At 42.3% G+C, this 21,336-nt stretch overlaps 1 protein-coding gene across 3 annotated transcripts in view; it reads left to right on the forward strand.

Moving 5' to 3' along the window:
• The first annotated feature begins 18,708 nt into the window (after nucleotides 1–18,708).
• LOC140198951 (T-cell receptor-associated transmembrane adapter 1-like) overlaps nucleotides 18,709–21,336 on the forward strand; it is a 36,027-nt gene continuing 33,399 nt past the window's right edge. For 2 of the 3 annotated variants that reach the window (XM_072260253.1, XM_072260254.1), the window contains exons 1-2: nucleotides 18,709–18,781; nucleotides 19,501–19,614. In XM_072260253.1, coding sequence (XP_072116354.1) covers nucleotides 18,778–18,781; nucleotides 19,501–19,614 — 118 coding nt within the window. In that variant the 5' untranslated portion in view covers nucleotides 18,709–18,777. The remainder of the gene's footprint in view (nucleotides 18,782–19,500; nucleotides 19,615–21,336) is intronic. The other variant, XM_072260255.1, reaches the window with a different exon arrangement.

Raw genomic sequence — 21,336 nt, forward strand, 5'->3', positions numbered from 1 at the left:
ACCGGATCAAGGATGTGGATGTGGTGAGGACCTACAAGTACCTGGTGGTGCACCTGAAAAGGCAGACTTGAGTGGAGCACCAACACAGAGGCTGTGTACAAGAAGGGCCAGAGTCACCTCTATTTACTGAGGAGACTAAAGTCCTTTGGAGTATGCAGGCCTCTCCTTCATGTGCTTTACCAATCTGCTATCACCATTATCTTCTATGCGGTGGTAAGCTAGGGCAATGGTGTCAACACAGGTCGTTCCAACAGGCTCAATAAACTGATTAGAAAGGCTGACTCTGTTATAGGAGTCAAACTGGACACATTGGAGCTGTGGTAGAACAAAGGACCCTACAGAAAATCCTGGCAATTCTGGACGATGTTTCTCACCCTCTGGATGCCACCTTGGCTGAACAGAGAAGCACTTCTACTAATAGACTAAGACAACTGTGCTGCTCCAAAGAGCGATATATCAGGTCATTCTTACCCTCAGCCATTAGGCTCTATAATGTGTCAACTTATAGATGGAGAAGTGATAACGCCCTCCTGTTAGACTGTTTGTGGTAAGTTATTTTTTTCTACTTCTTTTCTAATATTTATATTTGTGCACTTGTAATGCTACTACGACGCTGTAATTTCCTTTGGGATCAATGATGTATCTATCTGTCTATCTATTTACATAGCTGGAGTTTTTCCACATTATAAGCAACCATGGATAGATGACTTGCTTTACCAGAATGGGATTGGGAATGTCAGGACTCTAACGGACAGTGCGTTGGCATTCAGATACTTCAGCATTAACCAAGTTGCCCTGAGAGAGATGAGCGGGAGGTGTCTATTTCAAAGGACAACATGCCATCTGAAAAGGCAATTTTGGAAGAGGAAGAGGAATGCTGTTACCATGAGATGAGTTTTGTCATTAAGAAATGAGCTAATTTAATGTCTTAGTGACTGCCACAAGATAAAGAAAATCTTGTGACCTCTGTCCTTCTATGGATAGAACAGAACCCCCTCAAAGACCAAAATGGACATCACTGATTAGAGCTGTGGAAGGTAGGCAAGGTCCTTAATGAATAAACCCCCTCTGTTTTTACCAAAGAGAAAGACTTAAGAACTAGTAAAAGTAAATTGGTAGGTTTAGGGACAGGCTACATTACAGCAGAGTAGGTGCTGGATCTTTTAAAAGGTATAATATTAAGATAGACAAATGTCTAAGGCCTAAGAATGTGTATCCAAGAACACTGTGGGAGGCTAGAGAACAAAACGCAGGATCCCTGGCTGAGATATTTGAGACCGTGGTGAGGTGCTGATAGACTGGAGGGTGGCAAATGGAGTGCCTTTACCTGAGAAGGGCAGCAAAGAAAAATTTGAGAACAATTGAGCAGTAGGTCTAACTTTTGTGGTAGGTAAGTTACTGGAGAGTATCCTGAGGGATAATATGTACTACAAAGCTTTAGAAAAGTTTCTACAAAATCCTCCAAATCTACTAACATCAGCACCCACTCCCAGATCAACATTTTCTGCACTGAAGTGCTGATATTCAATTGATACTGATGCACAGGCATCGTTCATGTTCCAACACAAAAACACTCTACATATTTGCTTAAGGCAAGTAGTAACTTGGCAACAGAGGAAATGATTTAAGGATGTTATCAAAGCTTCTATGGAAGAATGTAATTTCACCACTTACTCCTGGGAATCCCTTTCCTGGATGAACATGTGGGATGGCATTGAGAGCCTTGAGTTGATGCATCAGTAGCACACAAAAGGTGGAACTAGCTCCAAGTACCCACCTGACAAACACCATATATGGCAGAGTTTGTAGTCCCCACATCAACCACCAGGGAAGCTACTGAAATGGAATGGAAACAAATTATCCTCAGTGCTGAGGAAATACCCAGGAAGAGTAAAAGAAACACACTTATTGTGTGCACCCAGGTGAATGTACACTGAGAAAACTGAGCAGTATTTTGAAGCAAATGAAATAGCCAATGAGAAGTCCATCCTAATTTTGCTGAGTGCATTGGATCTGAAGGCGTACACATTTGCTTCAAACTTTAACTGCTCCAACCAAACCAGTCAAAATGAACTTTGCTGATATCATAAAAGTAAAGCAGGAACATTTAGAACTGAAACTATTATTGATTTCATGATCCATAAGCAGAATCAAAAGAAAGGGGAGTCTATTTCAGCGTATGTGGTTGGATTGGAAAAGTTGTCTTGAGCACTGTCAGTTCAATGCTGGGCTTAATAATGCACTGATTGATAGTTTAATTTGTGGAATGTTAGAAAAAAGCAGTGAAAACTGGCTCCTAATTGAAGCATATTTAAAAGAGCAGTTGAAGTAGCTATATCAATGGAAACAGCAGACTGACATACAATTGAGTTGCAGTCAGAAATTAAGTGAGCATGAACAAAATTGCAACAGTTAGACAGAGGCCTGCCTGGCTGAACAATTGGGTTACCATTGCAACAGGGACTCACATACACCAGATTAACACAGATTGAAAGGTGAAACTTGCAGAAAATGCAACAAAGACACATACAAAGAACGTGTCAGGCAGACAAATACAAATGGACTGCCGGGGAAGAGAAAAAGATAAAAAGTCAATTTGCAGTTTCAAAAAAGAGCAATGATCGGTGTGCTGTTGATGAAAAATCTGATAATGATGAGAGTGATGCAGAACTGGGTACTCCTGAGATTTGAAGTGTGAAAACTAACAATACACAAGCAATATGGCTTACACCAAAAGTGAATGGTAAATTAATTTAAATGGAATTGGACACTGGTTCAGCAATGACATTCACAACAGTGAAATGCAGCAACCAACAACCCACATCGAACTTGTATGTGGTGAAAACAGGAGGACCAGCATTGTGGGGTTGTGATTGGCTGAGACAATTACAACTTGATTGGAGATCCATCCAACATTTGCACGCTACATCTCCTGCAAAGAAGCCAACTGAAACCGAATTACTGGATGATGCCACAACTGTCTCCATACTGTACAGTACATCATGAACTGTTGCCCAACAGAGGGCAAACAGCTACTGGTACCAAGCTCTGTGCCTCTGGTTGGAAAGCATATTGGACTAAGGAAGAACCATGCTGTTCAGAGGGATTGTGAAAGTGATGAAAGCAGCAGTCTGACTACCACAGTTTTTGCCAGCAACATATCTAAATTCCAATTCCCTGGCCTGACCACTTCATTTTCACCATGGATGTGCAGATATTTCTACCTCCCATCAAGAAAGCCTTGAAGCTTTCCACTTCTTCCTCAATAAAAGAACCAACCAGTTCCCCTCCACCACCCTTCTCCATCTGGCAGAACTGGTCCTCACCCTCAGCAATGTTTCCTTTGGCTCCCCCCACTTTCTCCAGACTTGAGGGGTAGCCACAGGCACCTGCATATGCCCCAAGCTATGCCAGCCTCTTTGTTGCTACATAGAACAGTCCACGTTCCAAGCCTTCCCCGGTAATGCCCCCCCAACTCTTCTTCCACTACATTGATGGCTGCTTTGGTGGTGCTTCATGCACCCATGTTGAGCTTGTCAATTTTATCAACTTTGCCTCCAACTTCCATCCGGCCCCTAAATTCACTTGGTCCATTTCGGACACCTTCCTGAGCCTTCTGAATCTCACTATATCCATCTCTGGAAGGAAATTGTCAACCGGCATCTTTTATAAACCTACTGATTCCCACGATTATCTTGACTATACCTCTTCCCACCCTGTCTCCTGTAAAAATGCTATGCCGTTTTATCTCCACCATATCTGTTCCCAGGATGCAGCTTTCTTTTCCAGGACATCAGAGATTTCTTCTTCTCCGAGAATGAGGTTTCCATTCCCCACAATTGATGCTGCCCTCACCTGCATCTCCTTCATTCTGCCTATGTCCATGCTCACCCAATCTTTCCACCACTTAACAGTGATAGCGTTCCTCTTATCCTTACATACCATCTCATGAAGCTCTGCATCCAACACATCTTCCTCCGCAACTTCCACCATCTCCAAAGGGATCCTACCACCAAAGATATTTTTACCTTCTCCCCCTCCATCACGCTTTCCATAGGGACCACTCCCTCCGTGATTCCCTTTTCTATTCGTCCCTCCCCAATAATCTCCCTCTCTCTCTCAGCACATATCCCTGCAAGCAGCCAAAGTGTCACACCTGCCTTTTCACCCCTTCCCTCACCTCCACTCAGGGCCCCAGACAGTCCTTCCAGGTTAAGCAACACTTCACCTGCGAATCCGCTGAGGTTCTCTGTTGCGTCTGGTGCTTCCAATGCAGCCTCCTCTGCAGTGATGAGATCTGTCGTAATTTGTGGGAACACTTCATCAAACACCTCCACTCCATCTGCCATAAGTGGAACTTCCCAATGGCCAAACATTTTAATTCCAATTCCCATTCCTCTCCTGACATGTTGGTCCATGGTCTCCTCTTGTGCCAAGATGAGGTTACTCTCAAGGTCTGGGTAGCCTTCAAAGGGATGGCATGAATATTGATTTCTACTTCTGGTAAAAAAAAATTCCTCCCCCTTCCCTCTTCTTGTATTCCCCACTCTGCCCTCTTACCTGCCTATCACCTCCCCCTGGGTCCCACCTCCTTCTTCCCTTTCTCCTGTGGTCCACTCTGCTCTCCTTCCTTTCCAGCCCTTTATCTTTCCAACCCACCTGGCTTCACCTATCACCTTCAAACTATCCTCTTTGCCTCCCCCCACCTTTTATTCTGGTGTATTCCTGTTTCCTTTTCAGCACTGAAGAAGGGTTTCGGCCTGAAACAAGTGACTGCTTACTCATTTCCGTAGATGCTGTCTGACCTGCTGAGTTCCTCCGCTACTTTGGTTTTCCAGCATTAGCAGGCTTTCTTCTGTTTATGATATCTGAAAAAGCTTCTGATATGTTAATCAGACAATTACTTACAAAATGTGGCTTGGTTTTAAGTGGAAGAGAGTTCAAGGAGCTTCAGGAAAGTTGCAAACTTTCAGCTTTTGTGAATATGAAGAACTAGAGTCTACTCTGCATGAACTTCAATTTCGGGAGAAAAAAAGCTGCCTTTAAAAGTAGATGCAAAGAGCAAAGTCCAACTGGATGATTAGAAGGCCAAAAAGAGAGGAGTCAATGAAGGTACAAAAATGGAGGATTTATCAGATGATGTTGTGAATGAGGAAAACAACAGAAGAGATCAGATTGTAAAGGGAGCAATAGGAGGATTAATAAGAGAATACTCTTATTACTGTCACCGACGTGGCAGTTTTGTCAAACTCATGTACCTGCAAGCTTGAACACCTATTGATCAAATCAATCAAACTCAAAGTTTTCCTTCATAATCCTGACCGCAGTTTACCTACTACCGGTGGCCAACTATAATCAAGTGTTTGAGATACTGCATGATGCCATCTCCAAACAGGAAAAAAGTCCATTCTGACACATTTCAGATCATAGTTGGGGACTTCAATCAGGGTTGTTTGAAGAAAACCCTGCCCAATTGCCATCAGCATATAATCTGTAGCACCAGAGGTCCCAACACACCACAGTACTGTTACACTAAGATAAGGAATGCCTACTGCTCCAGGCCCAGACCGTATTTCGGTAAATCAGAGCACTTGGCTGTCCTTCTCCCTGCATACAGGCAGAGGCTAAAGAGCAAAGCTCCAGAGATTAGGACAGTAAAGAGGTGGTCACAGGAGGCAGAGGAGAGGCTACAGGACTGAGTTCTGTTCAAGGACTCATCTGTCGATCTGAATGAATACACCATGGTTGTCATGGACTTTATAAAGCAATTGTATATGAGTGTGTCCCCACAAAATCATTCAGAGACTTTACCAGTCAGGAGCCCAGTATGAATCATGAGATCCGCAATCTGCTGAGGGCCAGAACAAATCAAGTCTGGTGACCAAGAAAATTACAAGAGGTCCAGTTATGATCTCCAGAAAGCCATCTCATGGACGAAGTGACAATTTTGGACTAAGCAAATCAACAAAGGATGCTCGACATTTCTGGCAGAGCTTGAACGCTATCACCTCTGATAAGGTTAAATCAAGCAACATGGTGTAGCTTCCAGATGAGTTCAATGCCTTCTATGCTTGCTTTGACCGTAAAAACAAGGAGTAAGTATCACAAACTCCCAGAGGCCCTGATGATCCTATGGTTTTGGTCTCTGAGGCTGGCGTGCAAGCAGCCCTCAGGAGAGTGAACACACAAAAAGCATCCAGCCCAAATGAGGTACCTGTCTCAGTACTAAAGACCTGTGCTGATCAACTGGCTGGAGTGTTCACTGATATCTTTAACCTCTCAATTTGGCAGTCTGAGGTACCCACCTGCTTCAAGCAGGCAACACACATCAAAGTTGCTGGTGAACGCAGCAGGCCAGGCAGCATCTGTAGGAAGAGGTGCAGTCGACGTTTCAGGCCGAGACCCTTCGTCGACTGCACCTCTTCCTACAGATGCTGCTTGGCCTGCTGCGTTCACCAGCAACTTTGATGTGTGTTGCTTGAATTTCCAGCATCTGCAGAATTCCTGTTGTTTGCTTCAAGCAGGCTTCAATTATACTGGTGCCCAAGAAGAATGTGATAACCTGCCTCAGTGACCATCGTTCAGTAGCATTTTTATTCACTGTGATGAAGTATTTTGAGAGGTTGTTGATGAAACAGATCAACACCTGCCTGAGAAACAACTTGGATCCACTCCAATTTGCCTACCAGAGAAACAGGTCCACAGCAGGTGCCATCTCATTGGCTCTTCACTCAACCTTGGAACATCTGAACAGCTATGATGCACACATCAGGGTGGTCTTTATTGACAACAACTCTGTATTCAAGACCATCATCCCCTCAAAACTAATCAATAAGCTCCAAGACCTTGGCCTCAGTACATCCTTGTGAAATTAGATCTTTGATTTCCTCACCTGCAGACCCCAGTATGTTTGGATTGGCAACAACATCTCTTCCACAATTTCCATCAGCACAGGGGTATCACAGGGCTGTGTGCTTAGCCCCCTGCTCCAGTCATTTTACACTTATGACTGTGTGGCTAAGCACAGCCCCAATGCCAGATTCAAGTTTGTAGATGTCGTATGCCAAAGATCAAAGATGGTGATGAATCAAAATATAGGAGAGAGCTTGATGAGTGGTATTAGTATAATTGAAGCCTGCTTGAAGCAACAAACTCTTACTCAATGTCAGCAAGACCAAGGAGCTGATTATCGACTTCAGGAGAAGAAAAGCAGAGGTCAATGAGCCCATCATCATCAGAGGACCAGAGGTAGAGAGGGTCAGCGACTATACATTCCTTGGTGTTATTATTTTGCAGGACCTGCCCTGGGCCCAGCACACAAGTGCAATTATGAAGTAAGCAAGTCAGTGTCTCTAATTCTTTAACAGCTTGCAAAGATTTGGCATGAAATTTAAAACTTTGACAAACTTCCATAGATGCCTGGTATGGAAACACTGATGCCCTTGAATGGAAAATCCTACAAAAAGTAGTGGATATGGCCCAGTCCATCATGGGTAAAGCCCTCCCCTCCACTGAAATGCTGTTGCAGGAAAGCAGCATCCATCATCAGAGACCCCCACTACCCAGGCCATGCTCTCTTCTCACTGTTGCCATCAAGAAGAAGGTTCAGGAGCCTCACAACTCACACCACCCAAATTCAGGAACAGTTATTGCTCCTCAACCATCAGGCCCTTCAACCAAAGGGGATAACCACTCAACTTCACTTGCCCCATCATTGACATGTTCTCACAACCTAAGAACTCACTTTCAAGGACTCTTGATCTCATGTCTCTATATTTATTGCTTATTTATTTATTTTTATTATTTCTTTCTTCTTGTATTTGCCCAGCTTATTGTGTTTTTGCACAGTGGTTGAATGCCCAGGGTGGTGCGATCTTTCATAGTTTCTATGATAGAAACATACATAGAAACATACATATTTCTTCTGATGGATTATTCTTCTGTGGATTTATTGAGTTTTCCCACAAGACCATGAACCTCAGGGTTTTATATGGTGACAAATCTGTACTTTGAACTCCAGTGAGAGAGAGAGAGAGAGAGAGAGAGAGAGATATGGAAAGAGAGAGAGAGGGGAGAGAGAGAGGGAGGGGAGGGAGAGAGGGAGAGAGAGGGGGAGAGGGAGAAAAAGAGAGGGGGAGAGGAAGATGGAGAGAGAGAATGGGAGAGAGAGGGGGTGGAGAGAGAGAGAGAGACCTGCTTAAAGTAAAAACAAAACTGGACTTGCATTCCGGGCTCTTTTGTTTTCCTTTCAACTGGTTTAATATATTGAAGTTACTAAACATAACACTATAGATAAATGGGACCAAGGAAGATGACCAGCAGGCTTCGACAAGATGGGCCAAAGGGCCTGTTTCTGCACTGTGGTGCTCTATGATTCTAAAATGCATTAAATCCCCCTCCTTCTTCTTCTGCAAAGAGAAATACATTAGTGTTTCAACAGGCCATGTATTAGAGTTACAGTCCAGAGGAAAATCATGCAAGCTCAGAGTTTCCTTGATCGAAATCAGTTGCAGAAACTTGTAAAATTAGTCGACTCCATTATGCATACCAGTCTCCGTAGTATCCAAGACATTTTCAAGGAGCGATGCCTTACGAAGGCAACGTCCATCATTAAGGATCCCCACCACCCAGGACATGCCCTCTTCTCATTGTTACCGTTGGGAAGGAGGTACAGAAGCCTGAAGGCACACACTCAGCGATCCACAAACAATTTCTTCCTCTCTGCCCTCTGATTTCTAAATGGACATTGAACCCATGAACACTACTTCACTACTTTTTAATTTCTGTTTTTTCACACTACTTAATTTGACTTAACTATTTAAATAGACAAACACACACACATATATAAACTCAGTTTTTCCTCTATATTTATTTATGCATTTCATTGTACTGTTGCCGTACATTAACAAATTTCACGACATATGCCAGTGACATAAAATCTGAATCTGATGGCATTTTTTCACAAAATCTAGTCTAACAAACTTATGAGATTAAAATGTCTCTTTCCTATAAACTCTGTTCTGATATTTCATGATAAGTGTTCTTAATTGTTGATTACTTTATTAAGGCCAGATGCCTATCTGTGAAACACACCACTTCCGTTGGGTTGACCACATGGCTTTTTCTATAACTTAAAAAAAATCGTATCTAATAGGTATTGATTGAATAGTATTGCTTCTCCCTCTTCCATTACCGCCATGAGAATCTGCAAAAATACTTTTCAGACTTTTCATTGCTTCTCTGTTGCATTACAAGACCATGGCAGGAGTCACAGGCCATGTATCATTTACAGCACTAATTGAGTTACTGGGTCACTTGAGACTTAAGCCAGTCAGCAAGTTTATTGCTTTCTATTTCGTTCATTCATTGTCCTAATTTCTTAGAAAGATTAATTCACTGAAGCTGCACTGTTGAAAAACAATACATTCCACAGAGCTCAGCAAAGAGGATGCTCATCATGCTTTTGGCATGTCAATTGGAACTTCAACCACTGGCTGACATGAAATCTACGAACTTTTATTTTAATTTCTTAGACCACCTGCCCTTTACCTCCCTTTTCTTTGCATTGTCCAGGTCCTCAAACTCAGTTTAGTATTGGCTGATCACAATATGAAATATCACTTTAATTCACTGTCTTACCATTAATCTGACCCATATCTCCTCAGCCTCTCACACTGTTGCAGTATAAAGTCAAGTGACAACATTTCATCAATAACCAGATCTATTCACATCCTTCTAAACCCAAGAATGAGTTTAACAGTATAATTTTTCATTGGTTATATTGTTTTTCTCTATTCTGTAGTGAATGCTTGCAATTAAATGAATCTTAGGGGAGTATATGGTGACATATTATACATAGTCTGTAAATAACTTTACTATGAACTTTCATAAAAGTTGCTGGTGAACGCAGCAGGCCAGGCAGCATCTCTGCAGATTTCCTCGTGTTTGCGTTACTATGAACTTTGAACAGTTTCAGCTAACCAGCACTTCCCAGAGTTTTATTTTTTCTCCAGTAATTTCGGGACATTGTTTTAATTTATTTAATTGGAACAGTTTGAGTGTGAACACCACAGAACTAAAACAAGTGTCTTCAACTAAAACAAAGACAATCACAATGGCAGCAAGATGGAATTGTCTGAGGTGGACTGCGAAAATAAACTCAGAGACGGATAAGTAGATGAACAGTAGAAGGAACTCAAGCAGCCATACATAATGCTCAGAAGGAATCTGTCCCGATTAGAAAAGGATTCCCTGAGAAAGTGGAATGATCTGTGGTTAACAAATGAAACCAAGGGTAACGGTAAATTTAAAAGTAGGACATACGAAGAGACAAGGGCTGGTAAGTGTAAAAGCAAACAGTAGGAATCTCTATGGGCCAGACTTGAGGGGCCCGATGGCCTACTCACGTTCCTCCTCTTGTGTTTTCCCAGTTGCGACCTCAGCCAATTTGTCTTTTGTTTCCTTACTTACCTAATACCATAATCTCCCTCCTTTACGAGTGCAAATTCACTCCTTTCTATCATTTTATCCACTCTCTCATCCATATCATTGTGAGCTGCCTTAATGACTATCGCCCGGTAGCACTCACATTGACAGCGATGAAAATGCTTTGAGAAGTTGGCCATCACCAGACTGAACTCCTGCCTCAGCAAGGACCTGGACCCATTGCAATTTGCCTGTCACCACAATAGGTCAATGGCAGATGCAATCTCAATGGCTCTCCACACAGCCTTAGACCACCTGGACAAAACAAACACCTATGTCAGGATGCTGTTCATCGACTATAGCTCAATATTCAACACCGTCATTCCCACAATCCTGATTGAAAAGTTGCAGAACCTGGGCCTCTATACCTCCCTCTGCAATTGTATCCTTGGCTTCCTAACCAGAAGACCATAGCCTGTGCGGATTGGTGATAACATCTCCTCTTCGCTGATGATCAACACTGGGGCACCTCAGGGGTGTGTGGTTAGCCCACTGCTCTGCTCTCTCTATACACATGACTGTGTGGCTAGGCATAGCTCAAATACCATCTATAATTTACTGATGATACAACCATTGTTGGTAGAATCTCAGATGGGACGAGAGGGCGTACAGGAGCGAGATATACCAGCTAGTGGAGTGGTGCCGCAGCAACAAACTTGCACTCAACATCAGTAAGACGAAAGAGCTGATTGTGGACTTCAGGACGGGTAAGACAAAGGAACCCATACTAATCCTCATAGAGGGATCAGAAGTGGAGAGAGTGAGCAGTTTCAAGTTCCTGGGTGTCAAGATCTCTGAGGATCAAACCTGGTCCTAACATATTGATGTAGTTATAAAGAAAGCAAGACAGTGGCTATACTTCATTAGGAGTTTGAAGAGATTTGGTATGTCAACAAAAACACTCAAAAACTTGAATAGATGTACGTTGGAGAGCACTCTGACAGACTGCATCACTGTCTGGTATGGAGGGGCCACTGCACAGGACTGAAAGAAGCTGCAGAGGGTTGTAAATCTAGTCAGTTTCATCTTGGATACTAGCCTACAAAATACCCAGGACATCTTTAAGGAGCGATGTCTCAGAAAGGCAGCGTCATTTATTAAGGACCTCCAGCACCCAGGGCATGCCCCTTTCTCATTGTTATCATCAGGTAGGAGGTACAGAAGCCTGAAGGCACACAGCGATTCAGGAACAGCTTCTTCCCTCTGCCATCCGATTCCTGAATGGACATTGAACCCTTAAACACTATCTCACTTTTTTAATATATATTATTTCTGTTTTTGCATGATTTTTAATCTATTTAATATATGTATACTGTAATTGACTGATTGATTTCTTATTCTTCTGTTTTACGTATTGCTTTGAACTGCTGCTGCTAAGTTAACAAATTTCACGACACATGCTGGTGATCATAAACCTGATTCTGATACGATCAAAAGGCTCAACTTTTTAAACCTCCATCTTCCCCTTTCTCTTTTACATCCATGCAAAACATCGTTTATCTCTAATGTTGCCATTTAATTCTTGATGCTTTCTGACCTGCTGTGTATTTCCAACATTTTTTCTTGTTACTTAAGAGCTCTGAGTTGTTTTCAGAAATGAAATCTTTTCAACTACATCTTTTAAACTGTAAACTGTCAAGTTTACCAAGATATAAACAAGCTTCACAGAGCAGCAATCTCAAGTTGGCAGTTACAAACCATGATATTTGTAAAAGATTATGCTAGCTGCAACTATTTCAGTTATATTTGAAAATTGATACTTTATGTAAAAATATGTGCAAATAGAGTTGTCACTAAATTTAAGCCCCTTTGAATTGTGTCTCTCTGAATTTGGAATACCTCAACAAAAAACTACAAGTAGTTAATCCCTGATAAAACATCAATTGTCAATTAAATTGTAAACCCCACAAAATTTCCACCCATGCTAGTCATAGAGACAGCAGCTAATTATAACATGCTTGAGTTAAGACCACAAGGTAGTGTGGTGTTAATCCATTTGACGATATCAGCCCTCAGTCTGGAAATCATGCTCAAAGGACAGATGCTTCCGGTCTTTAAATGATCATAGATATCACATCACTTCAACAATACTCTTTAATTATGGTGTTTTTTAAATTTCTTTGCTCTTTATATATAACGTTTCAAACCAGAAATGAACACTGTCTAGTGAGAAGATCTTTACAATCAGTTGGATTCCATTTCTTTGGGGAAAGACAACCCAATAGTTTGATAGATTTTATATGTGTTGCTGTCTAGGCCCCACTACAGTCACTAATGAACAAACTGTACACACATAGTTCTGAATGTTGAAACTTTCTTAGAACCTGTAATATATACGAACCTAAATTAGGTAACAAAATATAGATGTCCTTTTCTACATTGCCTTGACACATTACTTTCCTGAGTTATATTTTTAAACGCAGGATGCAAAGAGAAACATTGGTTATTTTAGCAAGGCAGTTGATAGTAATCATTTATTTCATTTTTTTGATTTATAAACATCCCAGAGGCTGATAACTACACAGGAAAATTCCACAAGGAGAAGGAAGAAAGTATTGAATCCGCATTCATTACATTACTGAATAAATCAGATAATGTCATGCAGTTAACTCTGCCATTATCCACAGACAGATTTAGCAATCCCAGTCACAAAATCAAAATATTATAAATGATGCAAAGCTGAAATGAAAACAGAAAATGCTGAAAAACTTAAAACAGAAGATATCTATTGTGGAGAAGGAAAAAGAGTTAACATTTCAGGGAGATGAATTTCTGATGAAATATCACCAACCTGCAACATTAGGTTGCGTGTTCTGTTACTGGCAGTTACTGGTAGTTCTGTGCCAATCCAAAGTTTCCTTGGCATTCAAACCTGTGGAAAGTCCCAGCTCCTAGCTGCAGAATTTGTCCAAGGTGGTGGACTTGGCCCAGTACATCATGAGTGAAGCTCTCCCAATCATTGAGCACATCTACATGAACTGTTTCCTTGGAGAAGCAGCATCCATCATCAGAGATCCTCACCACCCAGGGCATGCTCTTTCCTTGCTGCTGCCGTCAAGTAGAAGATACAAGAGCTTCCAAGACTTGCACCACCAAGTTCAAGAATAGTTACTAATTTCCCTCTAATTTTTAGTAGTCAGTGTGCGCAAAAATCTTATGTTGTGCAAATTTTTTTCCTGTGACAAAAGTATGTGCGCACTGAATGCACACATGGCACAGTTTATGTAGGTTTACAAAATATTTGACATAAAACTGCACAGAATAACAACAAAATAACATACATATTTAAGACACTCAGTTATTTTTTCTCTCTCCTGTCTTTGGCATTTACCCATTCTTTGTAAACTCTATGTAGGCTAATAGAAGTTTCATCCAATTGATAGTTTTTGATTCTCATTAACATATCCAAATGACATTCACCTAAGCGGTTTCTCAGCTTGTTTTTGAGTTGATTTATTAGGCTAAAACTTCGCTCACGGTCCGCACTAGACGCAAGAAAGGTTCCCCCAATGTCCATCAACTGTGCAAGGTTGTAAATCTGTTCATTTTGAAGTACAAATGCCACCATTTGAGCAAAGTTTGAAATTAGTTTGGGTTTAATTTTTTCTTGCACAGAAAATTTGAAATCATTAAACTGTCTAACTATTACAGTATTTTCAGCTAGAAAATCATGATATTTTAGACATAAGGCATTAACTTGTTCATCGCCAAATGTGAAGTCACAATCTGTAAAAGCTGACCATTCTTGTACCTCATCTTCAGGAAACCTTTCTTCTAAATGAACACAAAGACTATTTATAAAAGTCAACAGCGAACTTGTATCTACTGTGACGTTTTCTTCACGTTGTTGGATTAGCAAAACTTTAACTTTGTCACTCCACGAAACATTGTCTCCCAGATACTGCTTTCTTAACCTGTTAATTTTGCCTTGTGCAAAATGAAGTGAATCAATCGGTGTCAGGCCCCTCTTTTGCAGAATCTTGCACAGTGCAGTCAGTTCATGAAAGACATCACTTAAAACCTGTAAAGCTACTTTGTCTGTGATGTTTATCAATTTCTTGCGACACTATTTAGCGACAGGGTAACTTGACTGATCGTTTTCAATAAAAACTTAGTAAGTTATCTACAGGATTTGAAACAGATCTTTATAAACTTTACGATATGAACACTGTCCGCCAAAGATGGCTGCCGCCATGATGCAGCTGTACAAACTGGAACAGGAAAAGTGAGGTGACATAAATTAGTGACGTGCATTGTGGTATTTGAAAAACCGACTAACTAGTTAACAGAAACATTTAACTAAAAGATTATTTTCAATAAGTACAATTATTAATTGCTACACTATTAACTAACCTTTTGTGCACACATTAATTTTGTTTGTGCGCTGTTTGAAAAACGTGTGTGCGTGCACACATGCGTACAGCTTAGAGGGAACATAGGTTACTACCCTTCAACCATCAAGCTCTTGAACAAAACGGGATAGCTACGCTCATTTATTGTTATTTCATGCTTGTTATTTATTGCTATTTATTTATTACCTGTATTTGTGCAGCTTGTTTGCAGTTTACATTCCTGATGTTTACAGTTTACAGATCCTGTTTACAGTTACTGTTCTATAGATTTGCCAAGTATGCCTGCAGAAAAAGAATCTCAGGGTTGTATGTGGTGACATGTAGATACTCTGATAATAAATTTTATTTTGAATTTTATCACACGTAATCAAAATATACAGTGGAATGTGTTGTTTGCATTATCAGCCAACACGCCCAAGGGTGTGCTGGGGACAGTCCGCAAGTGATGCCACACACTTCCGTGCCAACACAGCATGCCCGCAGTACTCAGCAGAACAACACAGAGCACAATAAAGTTGTCATGGTCTGGATCGGGTTCCCTTTAAATTTACTTTGTTTGTGTTACGATCCAGACCGTTGACTCCCTGTTTCCCTTTGGTTCCCTGTTTTCCCGTGTCCTTCAGGCTTGGTGATTGGAGGCAATTGACTCTCGGCTGAACTGGCGGTTTATAAGTCTCTGGCTTTCAGCTGTTAGGCATGAAAGCATTAACAAAGTCATCGTAGGTACTGCGAGCCAATGTCATGTGGCCAGAGCAAGCCTAGTCTCCTCTTGAAGCAAGTGCCAGCAAGTCGCCTTCCCTTGTCAGTACGGGTCAGTCAAAGTTAACCTGCTGGGGGTGAGTCAAGAGCTCGCGACGGCTTGGAGCATACCTGAGCCCAGTTATAGTACTGCCCATCGTTGTGTGGTCTCCGTATCCTTGTCATGCATCTAAAAGGGGTCCCAGCCCTGTACCCTGGAAGGGTCCTGACCTTGTGTCAAGAAGAGTCCCGACTCCGTCCTGTGTCTAAGGAGGATTCCCGGCTCTATGTTTTATGTCCTGTGTTTGAGTCTGTCCCGTGAATAAGAAGAGTTCCTGGCTCTGGAGGCTCCAAGTATCAAGTCCTGGCCCTGGCAGCTCCAAGTCTCAAGTTCTAGCCCAGACGCTTAGTCCCAGCCTAGTCCCGGGTCTGAGTCCTTGTCCAGCACGCTATTCCTGCTTCTGCTTTGCTCTCCTTGCAACGAGCATAGTGTTTTTGTGTCTTGCATTTGGGTCCACCCCCGCTACCAGCTGGGATTGTGATCAGCATCAGGAGAGCAATCCTAAGAGGGACAAGTAGAGTGACTGAGGGGGAGAATGAGCATCGGGGAAGTGGTAGGGTGAGCCGGGAAAGAGAGTGAATCAAGAGAGAGGAAGAACTAAGGAGGAAGGAGCTAAGAGGGAAGAAGTTGAATGAAGAGAGAGAAGGAGCTACCATTGTGACAAAAGTAGAATACATGCAACAAAGCAAATCCCGTTCCTCCCTTCCACCCACCCATGCACCTGCACAGCCCTCGAACCCCATTAAACTTCTGCCAAGTTAGACTGGCACAGGAAAAGTGCATTTGTCCCTTAAATGAAGAGCAACTGCTGTCAGACACATGTTAGTGTTAACAATGGCCAGTTTTGAACTAAATGGTTTACTTAATTGTTTTCTAATGTTTTATCCTTGTTATTTTTAATTTTTTAATTTCTTCCATTAATGAATTAATCAGTTGCAAATGGATTTGAAAGCTCCTGAAGGACAGTGGCATGTGAACTATCGAGTATTAAAGGAACTAGGAATACTCCCCAGCCACCTTGCTTGTATGCCCATCATGTTACATCACTCTCAAAATCTCCGAATTTTTATCGTATTTTAAGGTAAAAAGAAATCAGCTGTGGTGAAACCCTAACATGAAGTGAATCAGTTCATAATGCTTGTCAGAATTACTTTCTTAATTGGAAGTCTTTGGATTGAAGATGGCCAGTTAGCACAGCCAGTATCATAGGCTGCACACCAGCTAACACTCTCACTTGGTCTTGATCCAATGGCAACAAAGTCTAAGGCTACCGGAGACCAGACTTAATTGAACTAATTCAGACCCCACAGATCACGAGAGCACACTTCTTAGACCCTTTCCACATCTTTTCCTGCTGTCTCAGCTCCTTCTCTCTCTTCACTCAACTCCTTCCCTTTTAGCTCCTTCCTCCTTGGTTCCTCTCTCTTGATTCACTCTCTTTCCCGGCTCACCCCTCCACCTACCCAAAGCTCACTCTTTCCCTCGGTCACTCTACTTGTCCCACTCAGGGTTGCTCTCCTGATGCTGATCACAATCCCAGCCACACTGCAGTCCCAGCAGACGCATCACACAAAGCCCATCGCCTGGGCCCCTCTCGGAAGATCTCAGAAGAATCTTCTGCCGCCTTCCTGACATTGCCTAATGCCAGCAGATTGTATTGCCAGGTGCTCTGTGGGTGAACTGTTGGCTCCTGGTACATGGTTCCTCAGTAAATGGAGGTGGATGCATTCCTGGGAGTGGCAGTATTTCATTCCAATCCCCCTGATCTCGGCTGTCCTCTGAGTCCCACGCTGCTCTTAACCTCATCTCCTCTACTCTTAACTAATAAATTGGACTGGCATTGTGGATCAGCAACATAGGAATGAGCAGCCCAGCTGTTGACAGAATTGTTTGATGTTACTTTATCAGCTCTTCTCATGCTGCATGGCATTTAACTGATGAACATGAACCACTTAGTTATGCTTCTCCACAGAAACAGTGTAAAGTTGTACAGAACACTAACAGTCCAGCTGGCCCACCACATCCAGGCCAACAACACTAATCCCATTAAAATAATCTCTTCCCATTCCCACCTATTCCCCAGATTCTAATTACCTCACTTTACACCAGGGGCAATTCGTGGCGGATAATTAACTTCAACTTCCACATAGAGAGCATCACAGATCTGGACCCAGTAGCTCCACCATTTTACCACTCCTTTGAGCTTTGAGTACTCAAAGCCCGTGTCAAACTTGCACCAACTTTCCACACACCACATCTCAACAAGTCCTTCTCGGGGGTCATTGGTCAAAAGGAAAATGTCTGTTAAATGTTAGACCTGGGCCCTCCTTGGTTCGGAAATGAGAGAACGTGCATTGTTGTAGAAGGGCGCTGGCGATTTTATTATTGAGAACGGGCAATGAAAGGGCTCCATGCTGGTTCTTGTTGGTCTGGGTTCTTTGGGTATTAGGTATCAATTAACAGGTTTCACAACACTGGAGAGCTGGGTGAGTGTTATTGAGAATCATAGCTTCCAACGCATGTGTCTAGTTCATTGTATTTTAGTGTCCCCGCTGATAAACTCCAGAACAAAGGAATTTAGGTTTCAGATCACCGGTGTAGCAGCAACACAACATTTAGTTCAACAGAATAGCCAAGAGTGGTTTTGCTAGAAAACTGCTGAGTTCTCCTGATGCGAGATAGACACCTCTTCATGTAATTCCCCCCTATTATATTGGGGCGCCTCTGACTTGGCCTGCTCTTGTTCTGAGGAACACTTGCCATACTTTATGGAACTAGCTGTTCACAGCCGGAGAAAACAGCTCGCCTTGTTCACCGCGAGCCTGGCTGCTCCAATCTCGTTCAATTATTTACCCAGATACGCTCCTTGATGTCTCGCAGCGGGTATCGCGAATTACTGTCTACCCATCATTTCTACGCCCGTGTCTCTCCGCGAATGCTATTCAAACTATGAAGTACACAAGATGTTAGAAATTTGGTGCAACCTTCTAGCCCAATGCTATGTGCAATGTTGCGAGAAACGTCAACTATTTCCTGTTGCTCAGCATGTCCTTGGAGTGGGAGAGTACCGAACAGATCAGAGAAGCGGATGGCTGAGGCTGCATTCGCAGTACGGAACCGCGCACGCAGAATCGGGTTGCAATGGGTACGTGCAAAAGCTCGAGTCTAGAGCGGTGCAGTTCATAGAAACTGTTAAAAGGCTTTCTTGAAATATGGTTGCCTCGCGGAATATGAAGCCGTCCAGACTTCGTCTAATTGCGTGTAAAGATTACGGTGTTGTTGGTACTATAATGAAAGAACGGAGTGGGGCCACTGAGAACCCTCAACGAATGCCCCACTTTTAAGAACCATCCTTCGTGACAGGGAGTGAGCTAGTGACTTTGTCAAAGTATTTAGCCGAAATTGCTTAAGCATCGGGACCATCGTCTTTGTCTTGAGCTCGTATACTTGAGGTTACGATCACCTCCTGAAAAGCTAGACTGCTGTGTGAAGAGAGCTCTTCGTCTTGCTCTTACCCTGCGCTCATGAGCGGTAACTTTACTTGTTAAATATCGGAGAGGAAAATTGTATTACTGTATATCATAACACAAGTGGCGAACACAGGGTGACTGATAGTACAGGCAGTGCATTCCGTATGTATTGGGTGTTCAACATGAAGAGGTACATTTCTCATTTACTGGTGTTTTGAGTTAATAGTATTTTGCCGAACTTCACGGTACCAAGAGCGGCTGGGTCTGTAATAACTGCAATTAATTACAGAACACACTGTGCTGAAAACGCTTGGATGGCGGTTCATGTGGTGTAGGAGACTCTTCCCACTTGACTGTAAATCTATATTAACAACGACTTACTTTATTTGTACAGATCAAACGCACGGCTGTCCCCTTGGATTTTGGGGACTTTTGGGCGTTACTGCCCTGGCTCTAGTAATTTCTCTAATAATGAACATTTTCTACTGTATTTCAACCAATCAAAAAGGTGAGGATCTTTTCCAATGTCTAACTTTAATTTTTCATTTGTACCAAGCTCCTTCGTGCACTCAAATTTGTAAGAAGTGATTTGCTGCATTAGACCTGTTACTCTGAGTCTGATCTTCCACAGACATTAGTGGGCATTAGAAGGTGTAGGACGATGGTCCGGGTGCAGGTCATGGGAGTAGGCAGTTAAATGGTTCTGCACAGACTAGATGGGCCGAAGGGCCTGTTTTATCTATTTATCAGGGTACAGTTACAGAGTAGGCCTTTCCAAGCCCTTTGAGCTGAGCTGCTCAGCAATCCTCTGATTTACTCCTGGCCTAATCCTGGGACAGTTTACAATGACCAATTAACCTACCAACCGGACAGGGGGAGGAAACCAGAGCACCCGGAGAAAACCCACACGGTCACGGGGAGAACGTACAAACTGCTTCCGACCAGCAGCTGGAATCGAACCCAGGTCACCTGCACTGTATAGTATTGTGCTAACCACTACGCTACTGTGCTGTACTTTCCCATGACTCTGTAGATGGGTGGAAGGGCAGATAGTGTTGAGGAAGCAAGGCATCAGCAGGAGGACTTAGACAGACTGGGGGAATGGGCAAAGAAGAGGCAGGTGGAATATAATGCCTTGAAGTGCAAGGTCACGCACTTTGTGTGGACTATTTTGAATAGCCTAATTCTGCTCTTATGTCTGATAGACACTCAATAAGCATGCAAATCCTGCAGCAATTTCTTTGTTCACTGAATCCTTTAAGACGTGTGTCCTGTTAAGCAGGACCTTGCATCGTGAAAGCACTGATCTTCGTGCATGAACTCAGTGTGGCTGAAGGAGGAAAACAATGGAGTAACAATCACAAAGGACAAGTACTGAATTACTGAAACAGAGATGTGTCAAAAAAGGGGGAATAAAACCAGGACAGAAACGATTACAGGCTGAGTGCTTTTGAAAGCTTCTTTTCACTTCCTGGGTTTGCTGATTGAATGGACATTTATAGGAGACGGACTGGACATCCATTTTGTACCATAAAGGCGGAATAGGCCAGGTATCTATTGTCTAGGGGACAGAAAATGAGAGGCGAACTTATTGAAATCCATAAGATCTTATGAGGGTTGAGAGAATAGATGCAGGTTGATATATCCCTTGGCTGGCTATACTGGAAATTGGAATATTGATCTCAAAAGAAATCTGGATGACATCTTCATGCAGATTCCAGTGATCTTTGGAATTCTGTACCAAGTAAACTGAGGAAGTTAATTTAAGAGTTTGACTGATATGTTAGATTTTGAGGAAAAGAATGGATATGCAAATATTGAAGAAAATAATACTGAGGTAAAAGATAAGCTATGATCTTATGGAATGGAAGAGCATGCACGAGGATACTGAATGGTCTATTCCTACTTCTGTGTCTAAAACATTCTAAATGTAAATAAGGCCTATTTATCACTTACTTTGAGATGTTGCAGATATTCAAAATTTGACTATCTTATATCCAATGACTATCACATTAACTATTCCTTTAATAAATTTAAATTGGGTTATGGGATAACAATATTGAAGGTCAAAGTTGTTAGTTAGCTTTCAAGTTCTCAGAGATGTGCATTTGATACTGTATTTTTTCCCAAATGTGCTGAAGCAGAAAGTAATGATTAGAGAAATTAAAGTATTGAGTTAAGTGTTAAATGAGTGGTAGATAATGCAGACCTCGCTGCTCTTCCCTCCAAT

This window comes from Mobula birostris, chromosome 6 (genome assembly GCF_030028105.1).
Source record: "Mobula birostris isolate sMobBir1 chromosome 6, sMobBir1.hap1, whole genome shotgun sequence".
Taxonomy (NCBI): domain Eukaryota; kingdom Metazoa; phylum Chordata; class Chondrichthyes; order Myliobatiformes; family Myliobatidae; genus Mobula; species Mobula birostris.